This window comes from Talaromyces proteolyticus, assembly GCF_021365285.1.
Source record: "Talaromyces proteolyticus strain PMI_201 chromosome Unknown BGW36scaffold_3, whole genome shotgun sequence".
Lineage (NCBI taxonomy): Eukaryota > Fungi > Ascomycota > Eurotiomycetes > Eurotiales > Trichocomaceae > Talaromyces > Talaromyces proteolyticus.
In genome coordinates, this window is record NW_025764279.1 from 1,047,548 (window position 1) to 1,070,633 (window position 23,086).

General features: G+C 47.3%; 8 protein-coding genes across 8 annotated transcripts; 2 read left to right on the forward strand and 6 right to left on the reverse strand.

Annotated features, from left to right (window-relative positions):
- Positions 1–647: 647 nt before the first annotated feature.
- BGW36DRAFT_445486 (uncharacterized protein) lies at positions 648–1,678 on the reverse strand. The gene is made up of 3 exons (XM_046221675.1): positions 1,452–1,678; positions 1,098–1,388; positions 648–1,019 (listed from the first exon to the last, which is right to left on the reverse strand). Exons 1-3 carry the CDS (start codon positions 1,616–1,618, stop codon positions 842–844), a joined length of 636 nt encoding a protein of 211 aa, XP_046075248.1. The 5' UTR covers positions 1,619–1,678; the 3' UTR covers positions 648–841.
- Positions 1,679–2,290: 612 nt separating this feature from the next.
- Positions 2,291–3,523, reverse strand: BGW36DRAFT_371743 (NADH-ubiquinone oxidoreductase 213 kDa subunit). Its single transcript, XM_046215403.1, has 4 exons — positions 3,283–3,523; positions 3,102–3,221; positions 2,837–3,031; positions 2,291–2,774 (listed from the first exon to the last, which is right to left on the reverse strand). The coding sequence occupies exons 1-4, from the start codon at positions 3,467–3,469 to the stop codon at positions 2,680–2,682; spliced, it is 597 nt and encodes a 198-aa protein (XP_046075249.1). The 5' UTR covers positions 3,470–3,523; the 3' UTR covers positions 2,291–2,679.
- A 737-nt stretch (positions 3,524–4,260) lies between these two features.
- Positions 4,261–8,416, forward strand: BGW36DRAFT_424172 (putative ubiquitin hydrolase; the record flags this gene model as incomplete). The annotated part of the gene is made up of 6 exons (XM_046219926.1): positions 4,261–4,285; positions 4,345–6,360; positions 6,415–7,081; positions 7,140–7,560; positions 7,614–7,788; positions 7,848–8,416. 6 exons carry the CDS (start codon positions 4,261–4,263, stop codon positions 8,414–8,416), a joined length of 3,873 nt encoding a protein of 1,290 aa, XP_046075250.1.
- A 5,704-nt stretch (positions 8,417–14,120) lies between these two features.
- Positions 14,121–15,598, reverse strand: BGW36DRAFT_289334 (mitogen-activated protein kinase spm1; the record flags this gene model as incomplete). The annotated part of the gene is made up of 5 exons (XM_046210654.1): positions 14,121–14,758; positions 14,806–15,120; positions 15,171–15,237; positions 15,291–15,423; positions 15,486–15,598. 5 exons carry the CDS (start codon positions 15,596–15,598, stop codon positions 14,121–14,123), a joined length of 1,266 nt encoding a protein of 421 aa, XP_046075251.1.
- An 871-nt stretch (positions 15,599–16,469) lies between these two features.
- On the reverse strand, positions 16,470–18,305 carry BGW36DRAFT_394665 (uncharacterized protein; the record flags this gene model as incomplete). Its single annotated transcript, XM_046217942.1, has 4 exons — positions 16,470–17,514; positions 17,542–17,638; positions 17,687–18,067; positions 18,149–18,305. 4 exons carry the CDS (start codon positions 18,303–18,305, stop codon positions 16,470–16,472), a joined length of 1,680 nt encoding a protein of 559 aa, XP_046075252.1.
- A 465-nt stretch (positions 18,306–18,770) lies between these two features.
- BGW36DRAFT_371754 (putative heavy metal ion homeostasis protein) lies at positions 18,771–20,371 on the reverse strand. The gene is made up of 3 exons (XM_046215404.1): positions 20,159–20,371; positions 19,614–20,069; positions 18,771–19,561 (listed from the first exon to the last, which is right to left on the reverse strand). Exons 1-3 carry the CDS (start codon positions 20,183–20,185, stop codon positions 18,965–18,967), a joined length of 1,080 nt encoding a protein of 359 aa, XP_046075253.1. The 5' UTR covers positions 20,186–20,371; the 3' UTR covers positions 18,771–18,964.
- A 1-nt stretch (position 20,372) lies between these two features.
- Positions 20,373–21,202, forward strand: BGW36DRAFT_371755 (uncharacterized protein). The gene is made up of 2 exons (XM_046215405.1): positions 20,373–20,593; positions 20,722–21,202. Exons 1-2 carry the CDS (start codon positions 20,579–20,581, stop codon positions 21,052–21,054), a joined length of 348 nt encoding a protein of 115 aa, XP_046075254.1. The 5' UTR covers positions 20,373–20,578; the 3' UTR covers positions 21,055–21,202.
- Positions 21,203–21,274: 72 nt separating this feature from the next.
- Positions 21,275–22,946, reverse strand: BGW36DRAFT_289978 (putative succinyl-CoA:3-ketoacid-coenzyme A transferase; the record flags this gene model as incomplete). Its single annotated transcript, XM_046210718.1, has 3 exons — positions 21,275–21,588; positions 21,637–22,816; positions 22,884–22,946. 3 exons carry the CDS (start codon positions 22,944–22,946, stop codon positions 21,275–21,277), a joined length of 1,557 nt encoding a protein of 518 aa, XP_046075255.1.
- Between the last annotated feature and the right edge of the window lie 140 nt (positions 22,947–23,086).

The window sequence follows — 23,086 nt, forward strand, 5'->3', positions numbered from 1 at the left end:
AATCACTCCAGTGTTAACAAATGACACTAATCAGCAATCTGGGGAGAGAGCAAATATCTACACCCACAGCTGAAGATAAAAGCAGAAGCGTTTCAAGTTTCGTGTATTAAGATGAGCGGGAAGGAGGAAGGGACGGAAAGAGAGTGAGTTGTGCTGAATGGTTAGTCTTGAATCACCCTATCCAGGATTTTCCGAAGAATTCACCAAATGACTATACCTGGAAATTGCTTGCAATACGGTTACGCTTTGCGGGCCAGATCACTTTTTGGTTTGATGCCCGTTTGAAAGGTGAGGATATCGTTCTATCATATTGCGCGAAGGAGACAGCGTCAGGATTTGCGCACTGCTACAAGCAATTCACGTATACCTGGAACGAAATTCCAATACACTTTAATTGTTACAGCCAAGCAATCAAAGGTCGAAGTCTTTAGTACCTGCTATTCAGATGTAAAAGACTAGCCCTAGCACTAGTAATCCTGCCATCCACGTGAAAATGTCACTACTAGATCCCATCACTATCGCAATCGGACGCCAGATTCTGACCGCTGGAAGTGACTGACCTTTTTGACATCTTTCCCTGTTTCTCCTAACGCACCGCTAAATACTCTTCAGCCACGCTTCTATAATCATGCGTGCCATACTGCTTTAGGAAATCCACGACATGCCCTTCTCGCGCTGAGACGTGACTCCGAGATCTGTAAGAAGACGATCTATATAAGGAATCCAGTCAAAAGTGCATACGGGTACCTCTCACCGACGCCTAGATATATCTCAAGGTTCCAGGTATTCCATTCGGCAACCTCCTGGGCCATAGCATCTTTGCTTGGGACATCTATCTCCCCTAGCAGATATCCAATCGCCCAGAGGGATTGGACCGCTGTAGTCGTCGGAGTCTGGACTGGACCGTATGGATTTGGCCAAGTATGACAAATGAGCGATATTCTGTCAAGTTAATAGGAACGCATCTGTTGTAGAGTCGCCAACGGCGTTGTGTCCACGCGCGGTTAGGCTCTAGCTTCCTGAAATCTTTCGTGCCAGCTGCCCAGAGTGGTAACTTTCTAGCAACCACTGCATCTGCCAATTGGTCGCGGGTCTACCAGCTATTTGGATCATCTGATAAAGTGGAATTTTCATGCGAGTTCGTAATCCCATACGGCGATATTCCGAGCTCCTCTTTAATGTTCGGTGAGAAGAAGCTGAAGTGATCGCCCCATCCGGTGCAGTATATCATATACTGGGCAGCGACTGTTTTGCCAGACCGCACGGTTGCTCCTGCTACGTCCAAATATTCAACACTATCACGCAGTATAGTAATATTGCCTTTCCTGAGTGTGCTCAAAAAGTCACTCATAGTGATCAGGCCAATGGAAGTGTCACACCAGAAGCAGCTATGCCATAATTTATTAGACACACCCCTCACGCTTTCTTTAAAGACCAGGGGTACACCATACCTTGCGCCACATACGTCTGGCTGTAATCCCTCGATATTGTTGCCATCTTTTCCAAACCCTGCTGCCTTTTCTGCTTGGCCCGTGACGAAGTTCCAGAAATGTTTCGTTAAACTACGGCCAACCACCGTTCGATGAAAGAAAGCACCAAGTATTGAATTTTTGGTCATCAGCGAGGGGCTAAAATAGTTTGTTATTCGATTAGAGCTAAGAGTGATTGTGTTCTTTATCCAGCGAGAACAGTTAGCAAGCTAGAGCGCATCGGCGCGGGGCTCGATACCAGTCTTTTAGGTCAAACAGTCACAGTATGCGCCAAAACATCGCACATTATTGAGACTAAGCTTTCCACCAGCCACTTTGTGCCAATTGATAGCAAGTCCATGGCTTGTGCTTGGTTTCTGAGGGCCTGTATCTAGCCGCTTGAGTGTGAATTAAGTGCAGAGTAAGATTTTGGATATGCAGTTTGAGGACTGTATGAGCTATATTTCCACGGTTTAGTATCGATTCAATATCTCTGGGGAAAATCAAGTAAATTATGACAAGGAATGTCCTGGTCGAGCGCATACACCAGAGCTTTGTTGTGTGGATGATCGGTGTCGCAAGCATTGCCCCAAGTGGAAAGCTCATTTATTTCAGCGTATTTCGTGTGCATCAATGGAATCTATAACCTTTATATTTTTAGTTTATACCTTTTTTTAAGCTAAGAAATTATATGATTAGAAACTCGGCCTTCTTGTTATTGGTAAGAGAAAGAATCATTGAACGTTTGACTACAATACTGTGAGCTACGTGATCAACAAAGCTATACTCTCGATAGTTAAGATAACTCTATAATAAGAATTAGGGAAACTGTCAAAGTATCACAATGTGTAGGAGAAGGTCGACATGTATTTAGATTCAGGTACAGACATTGACGTCATTAACACCATACAAGTTGCATCGACTGATCACAATGATAGATTTTGAATTGATTTATAAATACCACGTACTATTCTTAGGCTGGTATTGAAGCAGTCTTGCATTGACTACCCAAGTAATGTTGTATGTATCCCGAGGTCCTTAAAAGAGAAGCAGGAAAGTCCACAGTTATGGCTGTAGATCGACAAGAAAGGAAACTGATGGATTGTACGTTTACGTAGGAAAGAAAAATGATGAAAAGAATAAAGCATCAGAGTGACCCCGCTTGTCACCCATGGAAATGGAAGTATTCTACATAAAACAGACACCGATTTTATGACGCTGGTGGTGGTGTCGCAGGAACATCAATGCCATATGCTTCCTTGATTCTCTCTCGTCGACGATCCGCGTATCCGGGGCCGTAGATACCTAAAGTTCAAGAATCAGATATGCTATCGTCAACCGAAGCATCAGTCATGATGGATCCATACCTCTTCCTTCACCAATTTCTGAAATTGTTTCCTCCGCGGGCCGTCGGTAAGTTGTGCGCAACTTTTCTAACTTCTCATACTTGTCCACGTTCCTGTCCTTGTCATGTCCCCATAAGGTACCTCCCGTATATTCGAACGCGGCCAGCGTGACAGCCAGGGCGCTTCCGTAACCGAACACGGCGGGGAAAGTTCGGGCTGTACAAGTTTATCAGCGACGTTGGGTCTCAAACATCGTTTCCAACAGAATATAATTCTTATAACTAACCGCGGAGTCCCAGAATAGAGCCAGAGAAGAAACCACCTAGAGCTGCGTTCCACGGGTCTTCCTTTTCTCGAAGGTTTGCAGAAGCAATTCGCGCGAAGGAATATGTGCCACCCATTGCCGCTGCGAGAAATAGTGAGCATTCGATCCTTTATCTTTTGAATGGCTAGAGCCAATGACGTACCGAAAATAGCAATGGTGCCACCGCTGCGCACGAAGATTCCGAGGGGGCCGACATTCTGTTTCGCGAGGGTATTCTGGACTGCCGAAGCGAAGAGGCCGACGCCCCCAGTTAGAGCAGTGCTCTTGATAGTAGCGGCAATTGCATCTTGAGGATGGTATGTCCTCTCTTCCGACTGTGGTGAAACCATTGTGGGCTGGAGCACACCAGGTATGCGCAGCTTTGGAGGAATCTATGCGTGGCTGTCGTCGGACATGGTGGAGGTTGACTTTGTCGGGGCCCGTTCTGCCACCGCCTGACGCAACGGGCCTAGCGCTATCAACCACCTTCCTCTGGAGCGCGATTGTAGCTCATGTCACTACCTGTCACAACCTGTCACTGGCCCAGAACAGCTGTTATCCTTGCAAAGACGCTGTCTACAAGATGGTTTGATCGACAAAAAGCTGTTTGACTGCCTGTCATTCCTTTGCTTCACGTGAGCCGCACCACCTGGATGATCGGATATTAGGCTTGGCACTAGAAGCAAGCTCCAAGCAAGCAAACAAGCAACCGTCACTCGCGATCAAACGGCCCGACCACGTGTTTATTTCTCTTTGAATTTTCTTCCTTCATACATACTGTGTACCTGAGAAAAAAATATCTGCGTTAAAAGTGAGCGACAAGTCAGCTCGGGCTTGTCAATAAATGCGCTGTTGACCGTTTGCCCCTCAGGACATACCGCTGAGATCTCGCTTGTTCAGAAGGCACCGCTCAGTCTCTGGCAGATTTGACCGGTTGATATTCTTCTGTCGCCCGAACGGTCATATTTATCTCCTTCGTTAAACGACCCCTCATCTCTTCTCCGCGATTCCGCGCTCATTATATTACCAATCTCGAGTAGATGACGCCACAGACCTCAAAGCTACATTCGACTGAAGTTGTCGTCTTCTCAAAGTCTCCTACGATCACATCCGGTGTTTGAATACTTCACATCTGCTTCACATGACGTCTCTGTACCAAAGGGCAGGTAAGTTCAAACAACAGTTACCCTTAATCTGAGTGTCTCTAACCTGGTCAATGAAACAGGCAAGACTGCCCCGCGGTTTCTACACGACATAGATCGATACGATCCCGATCATCCTCCTGCCTCAGGTCGCAACTTACTCGCCGACACCCCACCTGTATTCGCCGATGGATATAATGGTACCCCGGAATGGCTGTCACCTTCGGCCTGCCAACATACCTACAAGCTAAAACCGAACCAGACCTCTGTCCTTTCACCGGAACAGAGACGTGGCCGTGGTGCAGTGTCGATAGTTTCTGCATTTTGTTCAAAATGTCGCTGTCATCTACAAATGAGAGTTGCCTATACCGGAAATGCAGTTCCCATAGATAATCATTTGCATCATCTTGTCTGCCAGTCTGCCAGTCGGATGAATGGGACAGTGACACCACAGAGTCAGCGCATAGAAACTTACTACTATGCTTGCTCATATCCTACGTGCGGCACTACTGTGTCAATGGATATACTGTCTGCTTTGCTTCGCCCGGAATTCGTGCAGCTTTTGACGGATGTGGAGCTGGTAAATAAGCGTGCAGATGAGGCCATCGCAGCCCACCCTGACCGTTTAGAAGGAATTGCTCGACCTCAACCCATAACAATACTTACCAATTTATCCACTTATATCCATAACGCTCTTTACGACTCACAGCGCAGTAAACCAATTTCTTCCATCAATAAAAGATTTGTGGTGTGTTTTGGAGTAGACGGACAGCCGTGCAAAGACTTGTTAACATACCTGGGGTTTTCGTCACCTAATGAAGGTTTTTGGGACCCTCCAAGACCCGATACATCTACGGAGCGGCCTTTTCGGGATGAGCTAAGTATATTCCTCGACAATGCTATCCACGAACTTTCAGCACTAATAGAACAACGGCCACCATCCGAGAAAAAAATACCGTACTCTCTAAATCCACTTAAACTGGCCAATGCCGAGCTTTTAAATGCACTCGAAGCTGCCAATTATTCGAAGGCATCTCGATTGATTGAATTTCAGATGGCTGGATGGCCATGTTACGAGGATCTTGGTGTTTTAGAAGATATGTCTTCGGATCTCATTATCGAGGCATACCATCGTCAGGTCGCGGTTGATCCGGGTCATGGTCCTCGTTATCTACAGTGTTTGAGACACATTGCTCAGTTGAGAGGAGGGCCCGATGCAGATACCATTAACGAGGCTGTAATGTTTGCATACAGTAAAGGTGCCTACACAACAGATGACGTGTGGAACGCTTACAGATACTTTGACCTGAATCCAAATGACCCGACTCTGGCAGATGATGTCATTATAGGCAGATTCCATGCATACCTAAGTTCAACAACGCATGAAGCTGAAACCCGACAGCAATTGTTGCGAATAGGAGAAGCGAGGAAAAGTGAACACATCAAATCCGCTGCTGAGGACAAAATCACTGCCGCTGAACAGGCTCTTGTGTTTCTTGGCGTTGAAGAAAATACGCCCGACGATTTTATTATAACCATGTACACCACTAAAGTTAATGATAGCCCGAGTAGCAAGCCCGTTGCCCAGAAGGCTCTATCACTCATTGCGGATGCACGTAATTCAGAATTTCTGCGACATTTTCTCAGGACTGGAGAAAGCGGAGTTGGTGAGATGGACGTGGGCGATGCATATCGATTACTTCAAATTCCTGACCGGACAGCCAGTGACGATTCTATCATTGCCGCCTATACAATATGCATTGATGACTCGCGTGACTCACCGGACCAAATGGAGGTCTATTCACGTGCTTTGCGAATCATTGCAAATGAGAAGAATAGCTCAATGCTAAGCAGCTATGCTACTGGTTCTTCATTGCAAACAGATCGAGATTTATCCGAGTGGCCGGTTGGTCTTCAGAATATAGGCAATACCTGCTACCTCAACAGTCTCCTTCAATTTTATTTTACAGTTCGCCCGTACCGTGAAATGGTTCTCGACTTCGAGAACAATAAGACGGATCTAGACGAAGCCTCTCTGCATGCGAAAAAGGTTGGATCTCGTAAAGTCTCCAAATTTGAGGTGGAACGCTCTCAGAAATGTTAATATTCTCATTCTTCACACGCACTTTCTTCAACTAACTTATGAATTGCAGTTTTACGAGAACTTCGGACCCTGTTTCAGAACATGATCCGCACCCCTCGACCATTTGTTCGACCAGAGCAAGAATTGGCTAGATTGACGCTCATCAGCTCTACAAACGAAGCCGAGATTCGACGAAGGTCCACTATTTCAGGAAGGAGACCATTTGGTCTCGGTGAAATAAATGGCATGACTGTTGCTGGGCCACTAGGACCTCCTCAATCGTCAGAATCAAGTGGAAAGGATGCCCCTACCAACGAAAATACCATCTCCGTCGAAAGCCAATCTAAAGATGCTGCTATCAGTGATATTGACAGTGAGACCACTCTCGTCTCTGAAGCTACACAATCTATCCCGCAAGCGCCACCAAATATCAAATCAAATCAATCAGAGGGTGTTCAAGAAGCGGTGGAAGGGTCTGGAGGTCAAAATAAATCACTGAATGAGACTTCTGCTGAAGCAAAGCCAGAGGCCGAGTCAGGAGAGCCGCCGAATAGACCGCCTCCAGTTCCTCCACGTCCTGCAGAAGCACAACGTAGCAGACAGATCATTGAAGAAGTGGAACTTGGAGCTCAGCAGGACGTGACGGAAGTTATCAACAATGTGCTTTTCCAGAGCGAGTGTGCTATCCGACCAAGAGGCATTGCTCCTGATGGGGAGCAAATGGACCAAGTCAAAGAGTAAGAGATGATTTCTTCTAGAGGTTTTAATGTATCGCTAATCTCTCTGATATTGCAGTTTATTCTATGGGAGAACTAAATCTTATATCACGGCAAAAAGCGGCATCCGGTCTAAGGAAGAAATCTGGTCAGATATCAAGGTTGATGTGGCCTCTGGCCCTCGCGACATCTACTCCGCTATAGATGGCGCGTTTGACATCCAAGAAATTTCAGTTGACGGTGCTCTTGTTGAGCAGTTTGGTTCGATTAGTAAACTGCCACCGGTATTGCAAATCCAAGTGCAGAGGGTCCAATTTGACCCTGTCAAAAAGACGTCCTTCAAATCGACGCACCATTTAGAATTAAAAGACACAATCTACCTCGATCGATACATGGATACACAAAAACAGGAAATCATCAGACGTCGCAAAGAATGCTGGGAGTGGAAGAAAAAGCTTAAAGAACTGGATAGTCGTAAAGCTGAATTGCTACGTTTGAACGTTAGTATTAACCAATACCTCAAAGAACTGGGCCTAGGTTAACAGCTGAACAGGAGCCTGATGGACAAAATATGCCGGCATTGTTCAAAAACACGTCAGAACTTTTGGGCGACCTTTCGTCACTTGATGACGCGAATGATGTTGACATTGGAAACTCTGATGGTCCCCATGTTCAACTTGCGCTGGAAATGGAGACATTATCGCAAATCTCACAAACAGAGCTAGCTTGTAAGTTCTGGACTGGAAAATACAATCCGTTTGTCGAATATGATTAATAAGTAGTACAGATATCGAGCAAGCTTCAAAGGACACGCAGACGATGATTTCCAGCCAGTTCAGTGATTACAAGCGTCTAGCGTACTGTCTTTATGCAGTCTTCATGCACCAGGGTTCCGTCGAATTCGGCCATTATTACATCTACATTTATGATTTCAAGAAAGAGGTTTGGCGGAAATATAATGACAACGAAATCACCGAAGTCCGGGACACGAGCGAGATTTTCGGCAATCAAGGGCGCGTGAATCCCCCAACCCCATATTTCTTGGTCTACGTGAATGCAGGCATGAAAGACAGACTCGTGGAGCCCGTTTGCCGCGAGATCATCCCCGAACCCAGCGCCAACCCTACTGGAGGAGATGAGCCTAACAGTATCGACGGACCCATGGATGTTGACGTGAACCCACCATCTTACGGAAATAATAATCCTTGGGCTAGGAGCAAGAATGGCCTAGCAGGTACGCTACCCACATCTCCTTGGAACCCTTCTCCATTTATTCCCAAGAAGAAGAAAAATCATCACGTCTTGCCGATCAGACCCTTCGTTCAAGCTGACCAGTTGCCTCGCGATTTCTGGTAGTCACCACAGCGGATCCTCCCTCCGCATCATCCCCCATATCACCCACGTCTATTCCACTGAAAAGAAAAGGCTCAGAAGACCAAATGGATTTCGTACACACCTAATCGAGCTGCAGAGAACACACAATAAACTATCGAATCCAACTACCAACCACTGCCGCATTCCCTATACCTCAATCAATGACCTCTTCTTATGGCTTCTCTACGACGACGACGATGACGCCTGTTTGTTGGCGCATACGTGACGAATTTATTATTCATGTTATTGCATTTTCACTTTGAGCGTGTTACGGGAATTCTTCATTTGTCAAGATCGATGTTTGCTAGGATCGTACCTTCTTTTAATCCTTATTCTTCAAAATCGGATGCGTCTCTGTCATGGCTCATGTTGCATATCAGATATAGCTGCTCCCATTCTGTACATGCCTTCTTCATTCTGATACCATAGCTTCTACATCCATACATTCATACATAACATTCATCATTGTAAACTTGTGTCTACATGTACACGGACTGAACTCAAAAGAGACATGTAGTCACCTTAAATGAGTCCTTAGGTCATCTCGAGCTTCGAATATTTGTTTGGCAGGAAGACTGCGTGTTATGCGAAAGTGGTGGCAACAAAAAAATAAAAGAACGAAACCAATGATTAAACAGATTAAATGGTTTGCAGAGATTGTATTTGTCTAGGAAGCTCAAGAGAAATAGACATAGGCCACCGACTTTTCTGGATATTAAATGCATATAGAATGCTACTATTCCCATCAATATCTATCCAACAACGACCATATAGTATACAGATCTGCTGGGAAAGATCAAAGTTTGCTCTCTGTCAAACTGACTAGAACTGGACTTTAGCTAATACATTGGGCGAATCGCCGATCTACGGCCTGCAAAACCGTTAAAGCACAGTGTCTGGAATGTAACCTCGTTTTCAAATGCGGTTGTTTACCGGTTGGACAGAATAATATTGGTATCGAAATGTAGGATATGCAGTAGTTTCTTATACCCAGATCCTTGAAGTATAATATTACCTGTGTTGGGACTATAAAAGATTATGTAGCGTGATTACCTACATGCAGGGGTTATGCGTCCCATGTATGGTACCATGATCATACTCTAAAAAAGACTTTTGGGGTTTATAGCGTCAGCCACTATCACTATGTTCGATTACAATTGTAGAGTTCGTCCTGAGTGTCGTAATGGTCTTTGAAAAAAAAAATAGAATGATTGTTGTGTATCTCAGGCAGTGGTATCAGATAGATGTGAGAAAATACTGCTGATGCGGGGAATGTCAGCCTTCTGTAGCTAGAACATTAAATAACTGGTATGTCTGACCATTGTCATTTTATTTTCCATTGCAGCCCCCTGGAATGTCTCTCTCGGGGTCCTGGTGCCCGCGTCCATGCCCGCAAATGGCAAGATTAGCAAGGATGCACAGCCCAGTGATAGGGTCACGTTGATCATTATCGGGAGCTGACCGTTAGATCAAATTAAAGGGTGTTTGCGGACACGATGGAATGCTGTTGGACATGCTAAATTGAATTTTGTGAACATTAGCGTGTTCTTAGGTTGCTTATTATTTTACTATCAAATTTGACAATCTCTTTGTAGCGGATATTTTAAACTTGACTATTAAGGAGGTCAGATTAGAGATTAACGAGGTTAATAAGATCAACTTTAATGCTTACTATGCTCCGACATCCGCTGTTGTTATATCTAACTTCCAACACGGAGGGCCTCAGAGTTAATTGGGTACTACTTATCTATAACAGGGGTAGGGCAGATGGTGACTCTTTTGTGCATCTCTCTTCGGACGAAAAACCAAATTATCGATGAAGCTGGTGGAGATCTCAGCGGATCCATCATCATAATAACCACCAACAACGGCAGATCCCTATCCGGGTGCAAAAAGAATTAAGTTCTGTTGAACTAGCTATGGAGGTTGCGTTTTGTATGTAGGGTTAGGGTTAGGGTTTACCAACCCTACGTCATCAACATGCACTTGGTCGCTACGTTCAGCCAAGGCACTTCGCGGGGAGGGCTACGTGCCGTATAATAGTATGCTATTATATACTATTATTATCGCTTAAATCTAATCTAAGAAAAAAGGTTTACAAAGGAGCGACGAAAATGGCTTGACCTTGGAGGTTGATTGCTTTTTGTTGCCCGAGTGTTGATAGTGTTCCATTGGTACACAGGGTCTGGCCATCTCAAATTGTCGTATAAAGTGCGGGTCAATACAACCTGATGTACATGGATATAACCAGTTTTGAGTTAAGTCCGGGCAGCACCTGCTTAACTAAAGTCCGGCAGCTCAAGCCCGATCATTCCAGTATTCAAGTATGTCAACCCACCGCAGCACCACCATCCAACATCCCAGACCACAACAACTACGAAACGAAAGAACTACACACCAATAGTATGCAGGTGGGCGTTCCGCTGGCTATATTATTTGCCTCATAATGTTCCGTTGAGTCTCTTAGAGATTTGGCGGTACAGGTTATAAAGAGTTATTACATCATAGAGGTAACTCTGCCATAAGTAGTTTCCAGCCATGTTATTTGATGCTTGAATTAGGATTAACGAATCAAAGGCTACTTTACGAATATCAGTGATGTTATTATTTAGTATATATACGATACACCGATATATTGATAATGCTTTCTCAGGATTCAGACTTTATGCCCGTATTCTTGTCAATATATGTATATAGGGTTAGGGTTAATGTATCCTGATGTCGACGAATCCACATGTGGGGCTTTAGGGTTGACGCGGTCGCCCGATGCACGAATTATTTCCTTAAGAGGAAATAATTAGCAGAGGTAATCTATTACAGGATCACTCACAGGAGTCACATTAGATATGCGAAATACTACCAGCCAATCTGCATTTAGAATGGAATCATATCCTGAGTTGCTCAACCAATCATTGCACTGTTTATCTTAGTTTATATCATGCCTATTTATGCATGTAGTTGACAGGCTTTCCTTCTGTTCCGAGGCGTAGTTCCAAGAATCTCTAAACGAAGCTGCTGGTATAGCCGGTTCAAATTACCTACCAGGCGTGTTTATCCCAATTATATTCCCTCGCGTCAACGGCTTTTTGTAGCCAATCTTTATATTCTTTGGTTTTTGAACGCATTTGGGCGGGTGGAAAAATATAACTTTTGTATGATGCATCATAGGAGATTCAACCATCGACCTCATGGTATTGGAACGCTGTGGTTTTCGAAATGACACACTGTTTATAGAGATAATGCTACGAGTCCCAACATATTTAATTTTCAATGTCACAGGTATGAATCTATGCAACGTTGAATGGATCCACGACCTCCAGCACCGTATCCACAAAAAGGCATACATGAATTATTATGCATAGTTAAATATTATCTATTTAGGTAATGTAACCAATTATGGTTTGGTCTTAATAATCTGATAATACTCCATTGGCTGTGGGAATTTTGAGCGAAGGTTAACCCCTAGAATAAGTCTTCAAAGCCGGTGATGAGAAAGACACAAGCGTCATATGTTTCGTAGAACTAGACAATGCCATTCTACCCATCCTAGCTCCGGTACTAGAATCACAGTGCCCGTTCAGAACCCGGTGTTGTAGCCATGGCTGTTATCGCAATGGCGTCACGCCTTATACCAGAAACTGCTCTTAACAACACCACCTCTCTCTGGACTAGCGCTCTGCAGTCTACATCGGAGATTGTCACGGGGTTTCAAGCTTCCACCCCTTTCCTGGGAAACACTCTGCAGTCGATATCAGAAAGCGTCACGAAGAAATACCAGGTTTCGCTTATTTACCTTTAGGTAGCTCTTCATCTAAACTGGCTTGTATCCCTTTATTAAAGCATCTCGGCACGTCTTCACTCTAAGATGCTCACCCCACACAGGTACCTTCGATAAAGACCTCTTTGAAAGCAGGCTAGGAATAATAGCGAATGCGCCGAGGAGCAAGAACGAGAAAGAGCAAAGCCACGCGTTAAAATGAAAAATACCACGTATTTTTTCTAAATTAAGAGATATTGTCTCAGCAGCCCTTCGTGGGGAGAGGGAAGGACCTTTAACAGTGCAGGGCTTTAGAGGCTGCCTGGCTTGCGGTCCAGTGGAATTCCCAGCCCAATGCCAAATTTGGCAACATTTCAATATTTCCATCAAAATTGCAAAGCCCATGAAGTCAGACGTATGCAAGACTATAAATAAAGTGATTATAAAGGCAGTGAAAGCCTATTAAAGTGATGGAATGCAAACAGAATCCAAATACGAGAGCAGAGAAACCAGTGCCCTCTGCGCCTCGTAGGTGGCGGTGTCATTGCTAGCCGATTCGGTGCGTAGAAGGTTGAAATTCCAGGAAAAAGTCCGTCAATGAACGAGCGGGGGACGGTCCATGAAAATGTTCCCCTCAAAACCCTGCCTCTTCAGCTCAGAAAGGAGACTGTAGACCCCGGCGACGGTATTCCAGAAGGCGACTCCGTCGTAGTCGGTATCATTGGCCACCATGTCCAGGCGATGGGCGACCGCGCTGGGGGAAGGGTAGGCTCTCATAGTGACATGTGTCAAGAAACCAAAAGCTCTACTTCCGCCTTCTCTGATGACCCAGAACAGGTCGGCGTTTTAGCATTCGTAGGCAGTGATAACACTTCCGTCGGTGTCACGAAAGTGACCTGCAGAACATTTTCTGAGCCTTGTCCAAACAGACTGGTCAGCGGGCTGTGACCACTTCCTTTGAGCTAGCCCATGATTCCCACATCCTCTGCAGGGCCTCCAACATCCACGACATTATGCCTATACGCAAACCCATATCTCGCGAAGACGGGCGCCGACTGCGAGTGAGACAGCGATATGCTCGGGGTAAGAGGCGCGACAGGAGTCAGGTCTGAAGCTCTGATGGAACCCACTTGATAGGTAGTGAGGAGTCCAGATCCTGCGCGAATCAAAAAAAAAAAAACAAACCTATGGCGTATAATTCTGCGACTTACGATACCCTGTGGCGTAGTAGAGTGGAATAGCTCCAGTGTTCACGGATTCCCGAGCAGATGCCTGGACATTACTAACTCCATCATTGATAATGACAGCTGTTCCATTCTGTATTCCTTCTACATCCATGGAATCATACATATCAATGGATACCATTGATTCAATTGACAACTTGTGTCTAAACACTTTTTCTACAGTACATGGCCAAATTCAAGACACGCAGTTGTATCACATTAACCACTCTATCATATCCCAAACAAATATCAATTCATATTCTCTCCATTCTAATGTTAGAATCTACAACATTCGAACTATGTATAAATGTAGACAGAGCATCAAATTTTGATATCAAACGTAGAGGGCCCGCCCTGGATTAATTCTTAAAAACATGGACAATTGGAATGAAAAGGTTTACTTGACAACCCTTCTCTTTTAGCCCATGACATTCACTTCAACTTCTTTCTCTTTCTCGAGTTCGTTCCGCTTCAAACAGGACCATGCAGATGAAATCAAGAAAAACATCGAGGGGGAATAATATCAACACATCTCCACAAATGACAAACCAAGGGACCAAAGGGGGAGGCATTGCTATGTATATGAGTGATGATTTGATAGCCCTCTTTCGTTTGCTTTCTTCCAGACTCCCTGGGACCAAACACAAGACCAACAAAAACAAATTCCGCCCAAGTTTGGGACGGCCTGGAGTCTTTATTGTATATCTTAATTCATAAAGTCAATTCCTCGCTGGAGAGATGCCTCTAGGTCGTTTTGATGTGCACCTGGAAGCGGGGCTTCCTGCGGTCGAGGCTCGTCCTGCTTCCATGTCCCTTGGTTGTGTTCTGGGATCGGGACGTTTTGCGCGATTTGTTGGTTCTGCTGGGCTTGAGAGGCAGCTTGCTGTTGCTGTTGGCGGACGTGAGAACGGAAGTTGACGACTTCGTCAAGAATCATCTTCCGCATGTCATTGACGTCTTCGACAACCTCAAACTGGAAGTCAAAGGTGGACGAGCACGAAGGCTCATCGGAAGGATCATGCCAGATCTGGAGGTAGCGGTGCTCAAGGGCCTGCTCCACAGAGACACGGCGAGATGGGTCGAAGGCAAGCATGAGGTCGAGAAGGTCGAGGGCATCCGGGTTGGCGTTAGGGAAGAGACGCTGAAATGGAATCTTAGGCATGAAGGGCAGGTTGCGAACATATTCCTGAGCACGCGGTGACCCGATGCGGGAAAGGGTCTCCTCGGCGGGTGTCCCGAGGTAGTGGAGGATTTGGTTGAGTTGATCAACGTAGTCGCGGCCCTTGAAGAATGGACGACCGCCGAGAAGCTCTGCCAGGATACAGCCGACGGACCAGACGTCGACTATACAAGTTTAGTAGGCATTTGCTTAATTAGTGGGATATACATACTAGCTTTTGTGTAACTCTGGAAACTCAACATGATCTCAGGAGCACGATACCACCGGGTAGCAACATATTCAGTCATATATCCGGCATTCTCCTCGGGGTCAATAGAGAAGCCTCTGGCGAGACCGAAATCGCAAATCTTCAATTCACAATCGGCATTGACTAGCAAATTACCCGGCTTAAGGTCTCGGTGCAACACATTTGCAGAGTGTATGTATTTCAGGCCACACAGAATCTGATATATGAAAGACTGGAAATGGGCGTCGGTCAACGGCTGGCCGGAACGAATGATGGCGGCCAAATCGCACTCCATCAACTCTACCACACATCAGCAACTGTATAGTGTTCAGACAGGAACATTAGCGAACCTTCGTAGAGATAAGTTTCGTTGAAATTGTCTGGTCTTGGGATATCCATATCATATAGACAAGTAATCTATAGCGCCGTCAGCCATCATCAGGACGGCGGGTATTCAGCCGAAAACAAACATTACGATGGCCTCTAAAATGCTGCAACAATTTGATTTCTCTCAGGGCACGCTTGGCGAGGATCTTTTTGCTGAACACGTTTGTCACCTTCTTGATAGCGACACCCTCGTTCGACTGTGTGTTGACGGCGGCGCTATATTCATCTAATGTCAGCTACCCCCTCTCTCTGTCTTCGCGGATCCAACGGGTTCATACCAAACAATGCCATAGGCACCTTGGCCCAATTCTTTGGTCACATTGTACCGTTCATCAACAATGAAGTCTTGATTGAAGACCTTGAAGGTTTTGCGCCCTTGCAGGTCCGACATGATGAGGTCGCAGGGTTATCTGATGCAGCGAAACAAATCAAAGGGACAGCGAGGAATCAGCCGATTATATATATGCGACGGTGGACTTCGAGCGCTTGAGCGAGAGCGCGTTCGGGGATTGAAACCGTGAGAGAAGAATAATCCTGATGCTGATTATGAAGGTCAGCTGTCAACAAGACACGCCCCGCATTCAGCTTCGGTGGGGACAGACGCGATAAGAAGTAGCAGTCAGTGCAGGAGCTGAGCAGTGGCCAGAGTCCGGGTGCAAAATCTTAACGATGCTGGCAGGATTAGGGCTAATCAGGCTGAAGCGAAACGGGAGAAAAAGAGCGTGACTGTCGCATCGCCCGCCGTGTGGTTGTGTTGTGTAGTGTAGTGTGTGTTGCCGCAAATGCGAGACAAGAGGGGGAAACGAGGGGCACGCAGCTTCTGGCCAGGTGATTGGCACCGAGTCCTGCACGCCGCCAGACCAACATCACATCAGACTGACAACTCACGTCTCGATATTAAGATTCGAGATATCGCGATTGATTTATCGCTCTACGCTCGCAGCCAATTCAGATATCGGGTGCGATATCCGATATCGCTGGCGTGCTACTTTAACCTCGTGTTCTTCATATTTCCTGGCACCACCGTGTCGGCTGGCTGCAATGTCGCTTATCAGAAGGCCGCGTGTACGAGTATAGGCATGTACTGTGATGTCACTACAACTACAGCACGCACAGTTCTAGTGCAGCCAAGGACCCTGCAGCCTCGCATCGCGAAGCCGACTCGTGTCCTTAGCGTGCGCGATGCCCATCCTGTAGTAGCAAACAAGATCATCGTAAACATCATTAAACCCGTCTCAACTATCTCAACTGGTATAGTTATGCTATGGAACCCGATTACATGCCCGCCACCAAACACCCATCGACGTCGCGACAACCAGGTCAATCATCTTGATACCCTCGTCCTCGATAACCAGTTTCCCCAATTTCGCACTCTTCCCACTCATCCCACCACCGCCGGGCTCCCTGGCTAGCGAGAAATCCAATCGATCCTCATCAGCAGCAGCCAAACCCTCAGAACTACTCGCTGAGGGAGGTCGATAGTTTGGCGCCGACTCGCTTCCACTGCGAGAACGAGCGCGTTGCTGGGCTTTTTGTATATTCGAAGTAATCGCCTGCGCCAATGCGCCGCGCTTACTCCCCTTCTCCCCAAGAACGACGCTTGCCAGCGGGGACCGGAAAGTCTGTTCAAACGGGAATGGGATGTTGAATCGGAGCTCAGAGACAGTTACTTCAGCATTATTATTGTGGTGGCTGTCGGCCCCGGCACCTCTAGATGGGTTCGCTATCGTATGTTTGCACTTGATACTGCGGCCATTGACGCTGGCAACAAATGAGCATGTCCCGTTCCACGGCGACGTGAAGGAGTAGTACCCCCGCGTGACTTTGGCGTTCACGATATCCGTTATTTTCGAATCCGCCGATCCCGAGCGGCGGTGGAATATTTCCGATTTGGAGATGTTATGGTGGTGATGTTGCTGATTATGTCTGATGGGGACTACATCCCTGCGGAAGATCCCGTCGGAGTGATTATTATTCTGCTGAGTAGTAAGAGCTAGTGCCTTGATAGCTTCAGCAGCAGCATTCCCATCATGACTTGCAGCCGGAAGACTCTGACCCAAGGAAAAAGCCTCATTGTTGAGGAATTTGCCATAGCCTGGGTTCGTTATTTCCACACGGATCGTGCCTTTGTTGGTGCTGGAGCTGGATATACTTCCAACGTTCCACTGATAACCAGATGCAGGATCGCGACGGATCACGGTGATGCGGAATGCAGACGACGATTTCGGGCTGCCTGTAGCCGGCGAAGAAGACACCTTCTCAGCTCCTCGTTCTTGGGCCCTTTCCGTATCCAGCCTCATTTGCGGCCTGTAGTTTTCCATCAATATACCATACGAGGGCATAGCGGTGGATGGGGGAGCACCAGGACCGTCCGAGGACGTTATCGGGCGTCGAGGGATAGTGAATAATTTTAGATTCTCATCCTTTCTTCCTGGCGATGCATTCCTCACGCTAAATCCAGACCCTTGATCCTTCCTACCCTCCTCGCCATGCCCATATGCATCTGCCGCCGGCGCCAGCTTTCGCTGAACACTCTGACCTGAAGGAATCTCGCGATGTGGTGGCGGAGGAGGAGGAGGAATCCCTTCCCGGTCCCCGTCCCCATTCCCCCCTCCTACAGGTTTTCGGTGAAAGTCATTCAATCGCGAAAACGTTTCTGAGGATAGACGCGATGACGTAGGTTCATCATGCTGCGACACACCATATGGTTCATGTTGGGTTTGTTCGTGCTCCGACTCTAACGATCGTAGAACATCCTCGTCGGATTCGCTCGCGACGTGGAGATAGTATAGCGACGAATTAATCGCTTCGCTCGAGATGTTGGATTTAGTGGGAGGTTTCAATGGAGTCAACACGACATCTAGATAATCCAGTCCAGCCAGGACATTTGTCAGAAACACTTCCTTCGCAGTGCAGTTTTATATCAATGGAGGGTTTTTACCTTGACTCCCAGGAACCTTGACAATGTACAGCACAAGGCGATCGTGTGGTGTCTGCGTCGGATTGCGCGGATATGCGGGGGGATTGGCGGCTATCGAGGTGACAGAGGACAGAGATCGAGCTTCAATGGGGGATGAAGTAGATGCAACCTCCGCCATTAATTAATTAATGCTCAGTGATACACTATAGTGCACTGTAGACGCTGCAATGTTGAGGTTAGAGTTGATTTTGTGGTTGTTGATGTGATAATTCGTGGTGGGGAAGACCAAAGCCCGGCATTTCATCCATCGGCGACTGAGTGAGTAGTAGTACTGAGTGTTATGCCAGTTTCTAAAGCAGACTGAAATAAAGAATAAAGGGAAAGTCGTGGAGGCGGTGGCGCATCTATTTCAATGTTCAGCTGTACTGAGTAGGTGTAAACTGATGACTCCACAGGTCTTGTCTGGAATTAGGCAGCCAAAAACAAACCTGGCTAACCCCCAACGCCGCCGTAACCAATAGTCTGGACAGTCTCCTGATCATGATAGCATGGGGAATGCTGCTACTGTTTTGGTATGCTCGGTGGAATACGTATGCAATGCTCTACGAATTTTGCAGACGTACGTGTGTGGCTGTGCCGGAACTCAATTTCACAGTTGTGCCCATCAACTATTTGATATTAGAGCATTGATCCGTTGTGCCTGTATATATGTGGTATCTTCCAATAATAGCTATGATGCGGTAAAGAAAAGCAGACGTGCTGCACAATGGCCTTAGAATAGTGAAAAAGCAAATCCAACTCCGAAGCTCCAACCTGCTTGCCATCATATACAATCCATTAAACAACAGTCTCGGATCTTTCGCCTTCCGCAATAACAGGAACGCTAAGACCCCTGTCTGGACTTTGCAGGACAAGTTGTTCATGCTTGCGAGCGCGAAGGAACTCGCTCACGGATCGAATGAGTATGAACCATCCAACAATCATCAAAATGTAAGATATCCATTCGTTGGTCGTAATCGCAGAAAGAGCGCTGTTTGAATCGCCATTCTGAGCGCCCACCCCAGCGGCAGCATTATCTCCGATGGAATTGGGGTCAAAATCATGGCTGTTCGGGTCGGGGGGCGGTGTGTATTCCTCGCCACTGTCCCCAGGTCTAGGGTCACCGCTTCCCTTCATATAAAAGCCATACTGAACCAACGTGAGGCCAAGACCGGCTTTGCTGCCGTTCTTGGCTGCATGGGTTGTGTGGAGGAGATACGTGAGCAGAAAACCAACAAGCTGAAACGACATAGAGATCATTCCGTTCCATACAAACGAGAAGACTGAGCCAACAGGTAATCCGTCGACATAAACCTCATCAGAAGACATGCCAGGTGCCATGATAGTAGTTTCCCAATAGGGAGGGGTCGCATCCGCTGCGGCTTGTTCATACGACTAGGACAAAGTCAGATATGCGAAACATATCAGGATAATAGTAGTAACATACAGGAGGAAGATCCTCATCCTTCTCGCCTCGTTCAGGCTTAGCATTCAGGTTAGCGAAAACGCCGTCATTGGAGGAACCCATGCCCACGGCCCTAGACGCTGCGGATGACGAGAATGTGGGTAGCAAAGTCACCCTTCTTTGTGTTGACGAAGACTGCGGGCTTTCGACACTGGTCTCTGCAGCGGCTGCTCCCACTGGGTCGCCCCTCATCAACCGCTGCCTATCGTCAACCTCATCGTCATCATCTGAGCCGTTGCCATCGTCAAAAGCGTCTTCTAGATCATTATTTGTAGCGCCACGCAGAGGGTCCTCGTGCAGAAGACGACGCGATGAAGGGGATGAAGAGCGAGAGTGAAACGAGGGTGGTGGCGACGAGGGGATGGGAGCGTTTAGATTGGGGACGGCCGGGAAGGCTTCGACACGATCATCATCCTCTTCCTCATCGTGAGCGTTGACCTAGAAAGAATAACATCGTATTAGCCACGATTTCTCATCGTAGAAAATCGAGGGAGCGTCGCAGGCGTAGATCCTGGGAGGTGTCATACACGTTGGTAGCGCTGGGCACTCATCATAAGCCAATTAGAGCGGCAATCTGACAGGAGGATGGCATAAAGAAAATCAGAGCGAAAAAACGAAAGAGAGAGTATTCACAAGACAAGGAAACAGGCGGATAACAGATAGAAACGATGGCAGGGAGCAAGGAGATCGATGGAAGCGAATCGTAATCAGTAATCCGGACTTCGAAGGGGCGAGTGAGGAGCCGGAGTTAACGCTGGCAGAGGTAAGAGGCAGCGGCAGTGGCAGTAGGCGTCACGGGTGGCGCGGCAGCCTGGCCGTCGGCGCCTGAGAGATCAGGCAGACACATCTCCCGATACGATAAGAATTTGTTCGATAACTATTGGGTCACTTCTGTAACCCATGAGCCAGCCTGTACACATACCACCGACCCATTAACTGCCTTCACCATGTCCAAATCGCCTGTAAGTATTTCCAGTCACCAAAAGTCTCTCCAGCCCCCCTCCAGCCTCACCCCGAGCCTGGTTCATATGACCTTGTCACGAGTTCTCTCACTTCCATTATACATGCGCTATTTCTAACAGCTCAGCAGCAAACCCTCAGCGCGCGCATCACTCAATTAATAAAGCAATGGCCCTCGGATCATGTGCGGCCAGAATCCGTCTCCATACAACACTACCTACGAACACGTCTGCCCAAGGCTGACGGAGGCTCACCCACTATCAGCGAATCGTCCGTTAACGCACTCACCTCGCTCCTCAACAACCGCTACAGCAAACAATACCCACTACCGCAGAAGCTACGCTATCCGGCAAGCAACCCGGAACATTACGATGTCTTGATAAGAGAGTTTGAAGAGGCGCCGAATCGCAGCTGGTTAGGGAGATTACAGAAACGATTGAGTGGTGTGCTGCGTTTGAAATGAGTGGTCGTATAATAATGTCTATGAGCTGGACATGTTCTGTACTATTACGGCGATATACTGGAATTTTTTGTACTTTATATTACTACTGCACGGCAAGGTGTTTCTTTTAATTCTCAATGCTAGGTTCGGATATCAAATGCTAGAAAGCCTACAACTTATACCCATTTTATATACAAATCCATGTGAGGATAGAAAATACAAATCTCTCATTTACAAACATTTACAGCATTTGTTTCAGGTCATCAGCAACACGGAAAGGAGCCTCAGTCTTGGCCTTGACCTCGTCCACGGTGACACCTTCGGCAACCTCAACCAGGGTCAACCCGTCAGTGAAGTCGACATCAAAGACAGCCAATTCCGTGATGATACGACTAACACAGGCCTTTCCGGTCAGCGGAAACTCGCATTGCTTGAGAATCTTTGGGTTGCCTTTCTTGTCCGTGTGCTCCATTGTGACGACGACCTTAGTAGCTGATGGGTTGGAAACAAGGTCCATGGCACCACCGAAGCCCTTGATCTTCCCTGGAAGCATCCCTAGTTCAGGTTAGTATATCACAACAAAAAGAAGAAGAAAAAACTTACAGTTGGCTAGATCTCCTTTCGCACTAACTTGCATGGCTCCAAGAATAGTCAAATCGATACGCCCTGACCGAATCATGCCAAACGACTCGTCACTCCCAAAGACAGCCGCACCAGGAAGAAGCGTGACAGTTTCCTTTCCGGCATTAATCAGATCCGGATCCTCGGAGCCCTTTCGCGGATACGGGCCCAGACCCAGAATCCCATTCTCCGACTGCAGCATGACCTCGACAGACGGGTCGACAAAGCTAGGAGCCAGCATAGGCATCCCAATACCCAAGTTAGCATACATACCATTCTTAAACTCCTTCGCGGCGCGGCGCACAATACGCTCCCGCTTATTGGCAGTCTCGCCCTTCCCGAGTGCCGACATATCATCACCTTCTTCCTTCGCAAATGTGAATTTCTCAATCTTCTTCTCCTCCGTGCTCTGGATCACCCGCTTGACATAGATGCCTGGTAAGTGGACAGCAGCAGGCTCGATCTCGCCTACCTCGACAATGTGCTCGGCCTCGACTATCGTCATCTTAGCATTCCGCCCCATGGCGCCGTTGAAATTCGCCGCTGCGTAGCGGAACTGGCAGTTTCCGAGCTTATCGGCCTTCCAGGCCTTGACAAAGGCATAGTCGCCTTTGATAGCCTCCTCCATCACATAGCTCTTCCCGTCAAAGATCTTGACGTCTCGCGGCGCGCCGTACAGCGCCACCGTACCATCACTGTTATGTTTGAGCGGTAGTTCACCCGTCTGCACGACCGTGCCAAAGGCGGCTGGGGTATAGAAAGCCGGTATCCCAGCACCACCACTCCGACACCGCTCAGCCAGCGTCCCCTGCGGTGTCAATTCAAGCTCAATCTCGCCACTGAGGTACATGCGCTCGAAGGTCTTGTTTTCGCCGACATAGCTCGCGATCATCTTCTTGATCTGCTTGCTCGCTAGCAGCAGACCCAGCCCGGACCCGTCCACACCGGCATTGTTGCTGACAGCAGTCAAGCCAGTGATGGTGGGATTGGCGCGGACAGCGTTGATAAGAGTATCTGGCACGCCGCAAAGCCCGAAACCGCCGGCGAGAACGGTCGAGTTGGGTTTCATGTCCTTGATGGCTTCAACGGCGGAGGGGAAGATCTTGTTGATCTCATTTCGGCGCACGGAGCTCGAGAATGCGCGGGCGAGGAATTTCTGGTGCTGAAGAATGGTTAGATAGGATTTCCACAGTAGTATCTATTTATTATTATCTATGAAGACGGTGTACCTTGGAGGGGTTGGAGCTGAATTGCCGTGCCAGGCGGAGGCAGGACGTGACCTGCGAAGGCATTCTGCTGGTAGCACTGTGTGTAAGATACCCAAGCAAAGGATGTAAGTCCACTCGATTGACTTTGAGCAGGAGAAAGAATGAACAGGATTGAGTCTATCAGGAGGAAAGAAGAAGAGAAGGAGGGAAAGAAGGGCAGAGCG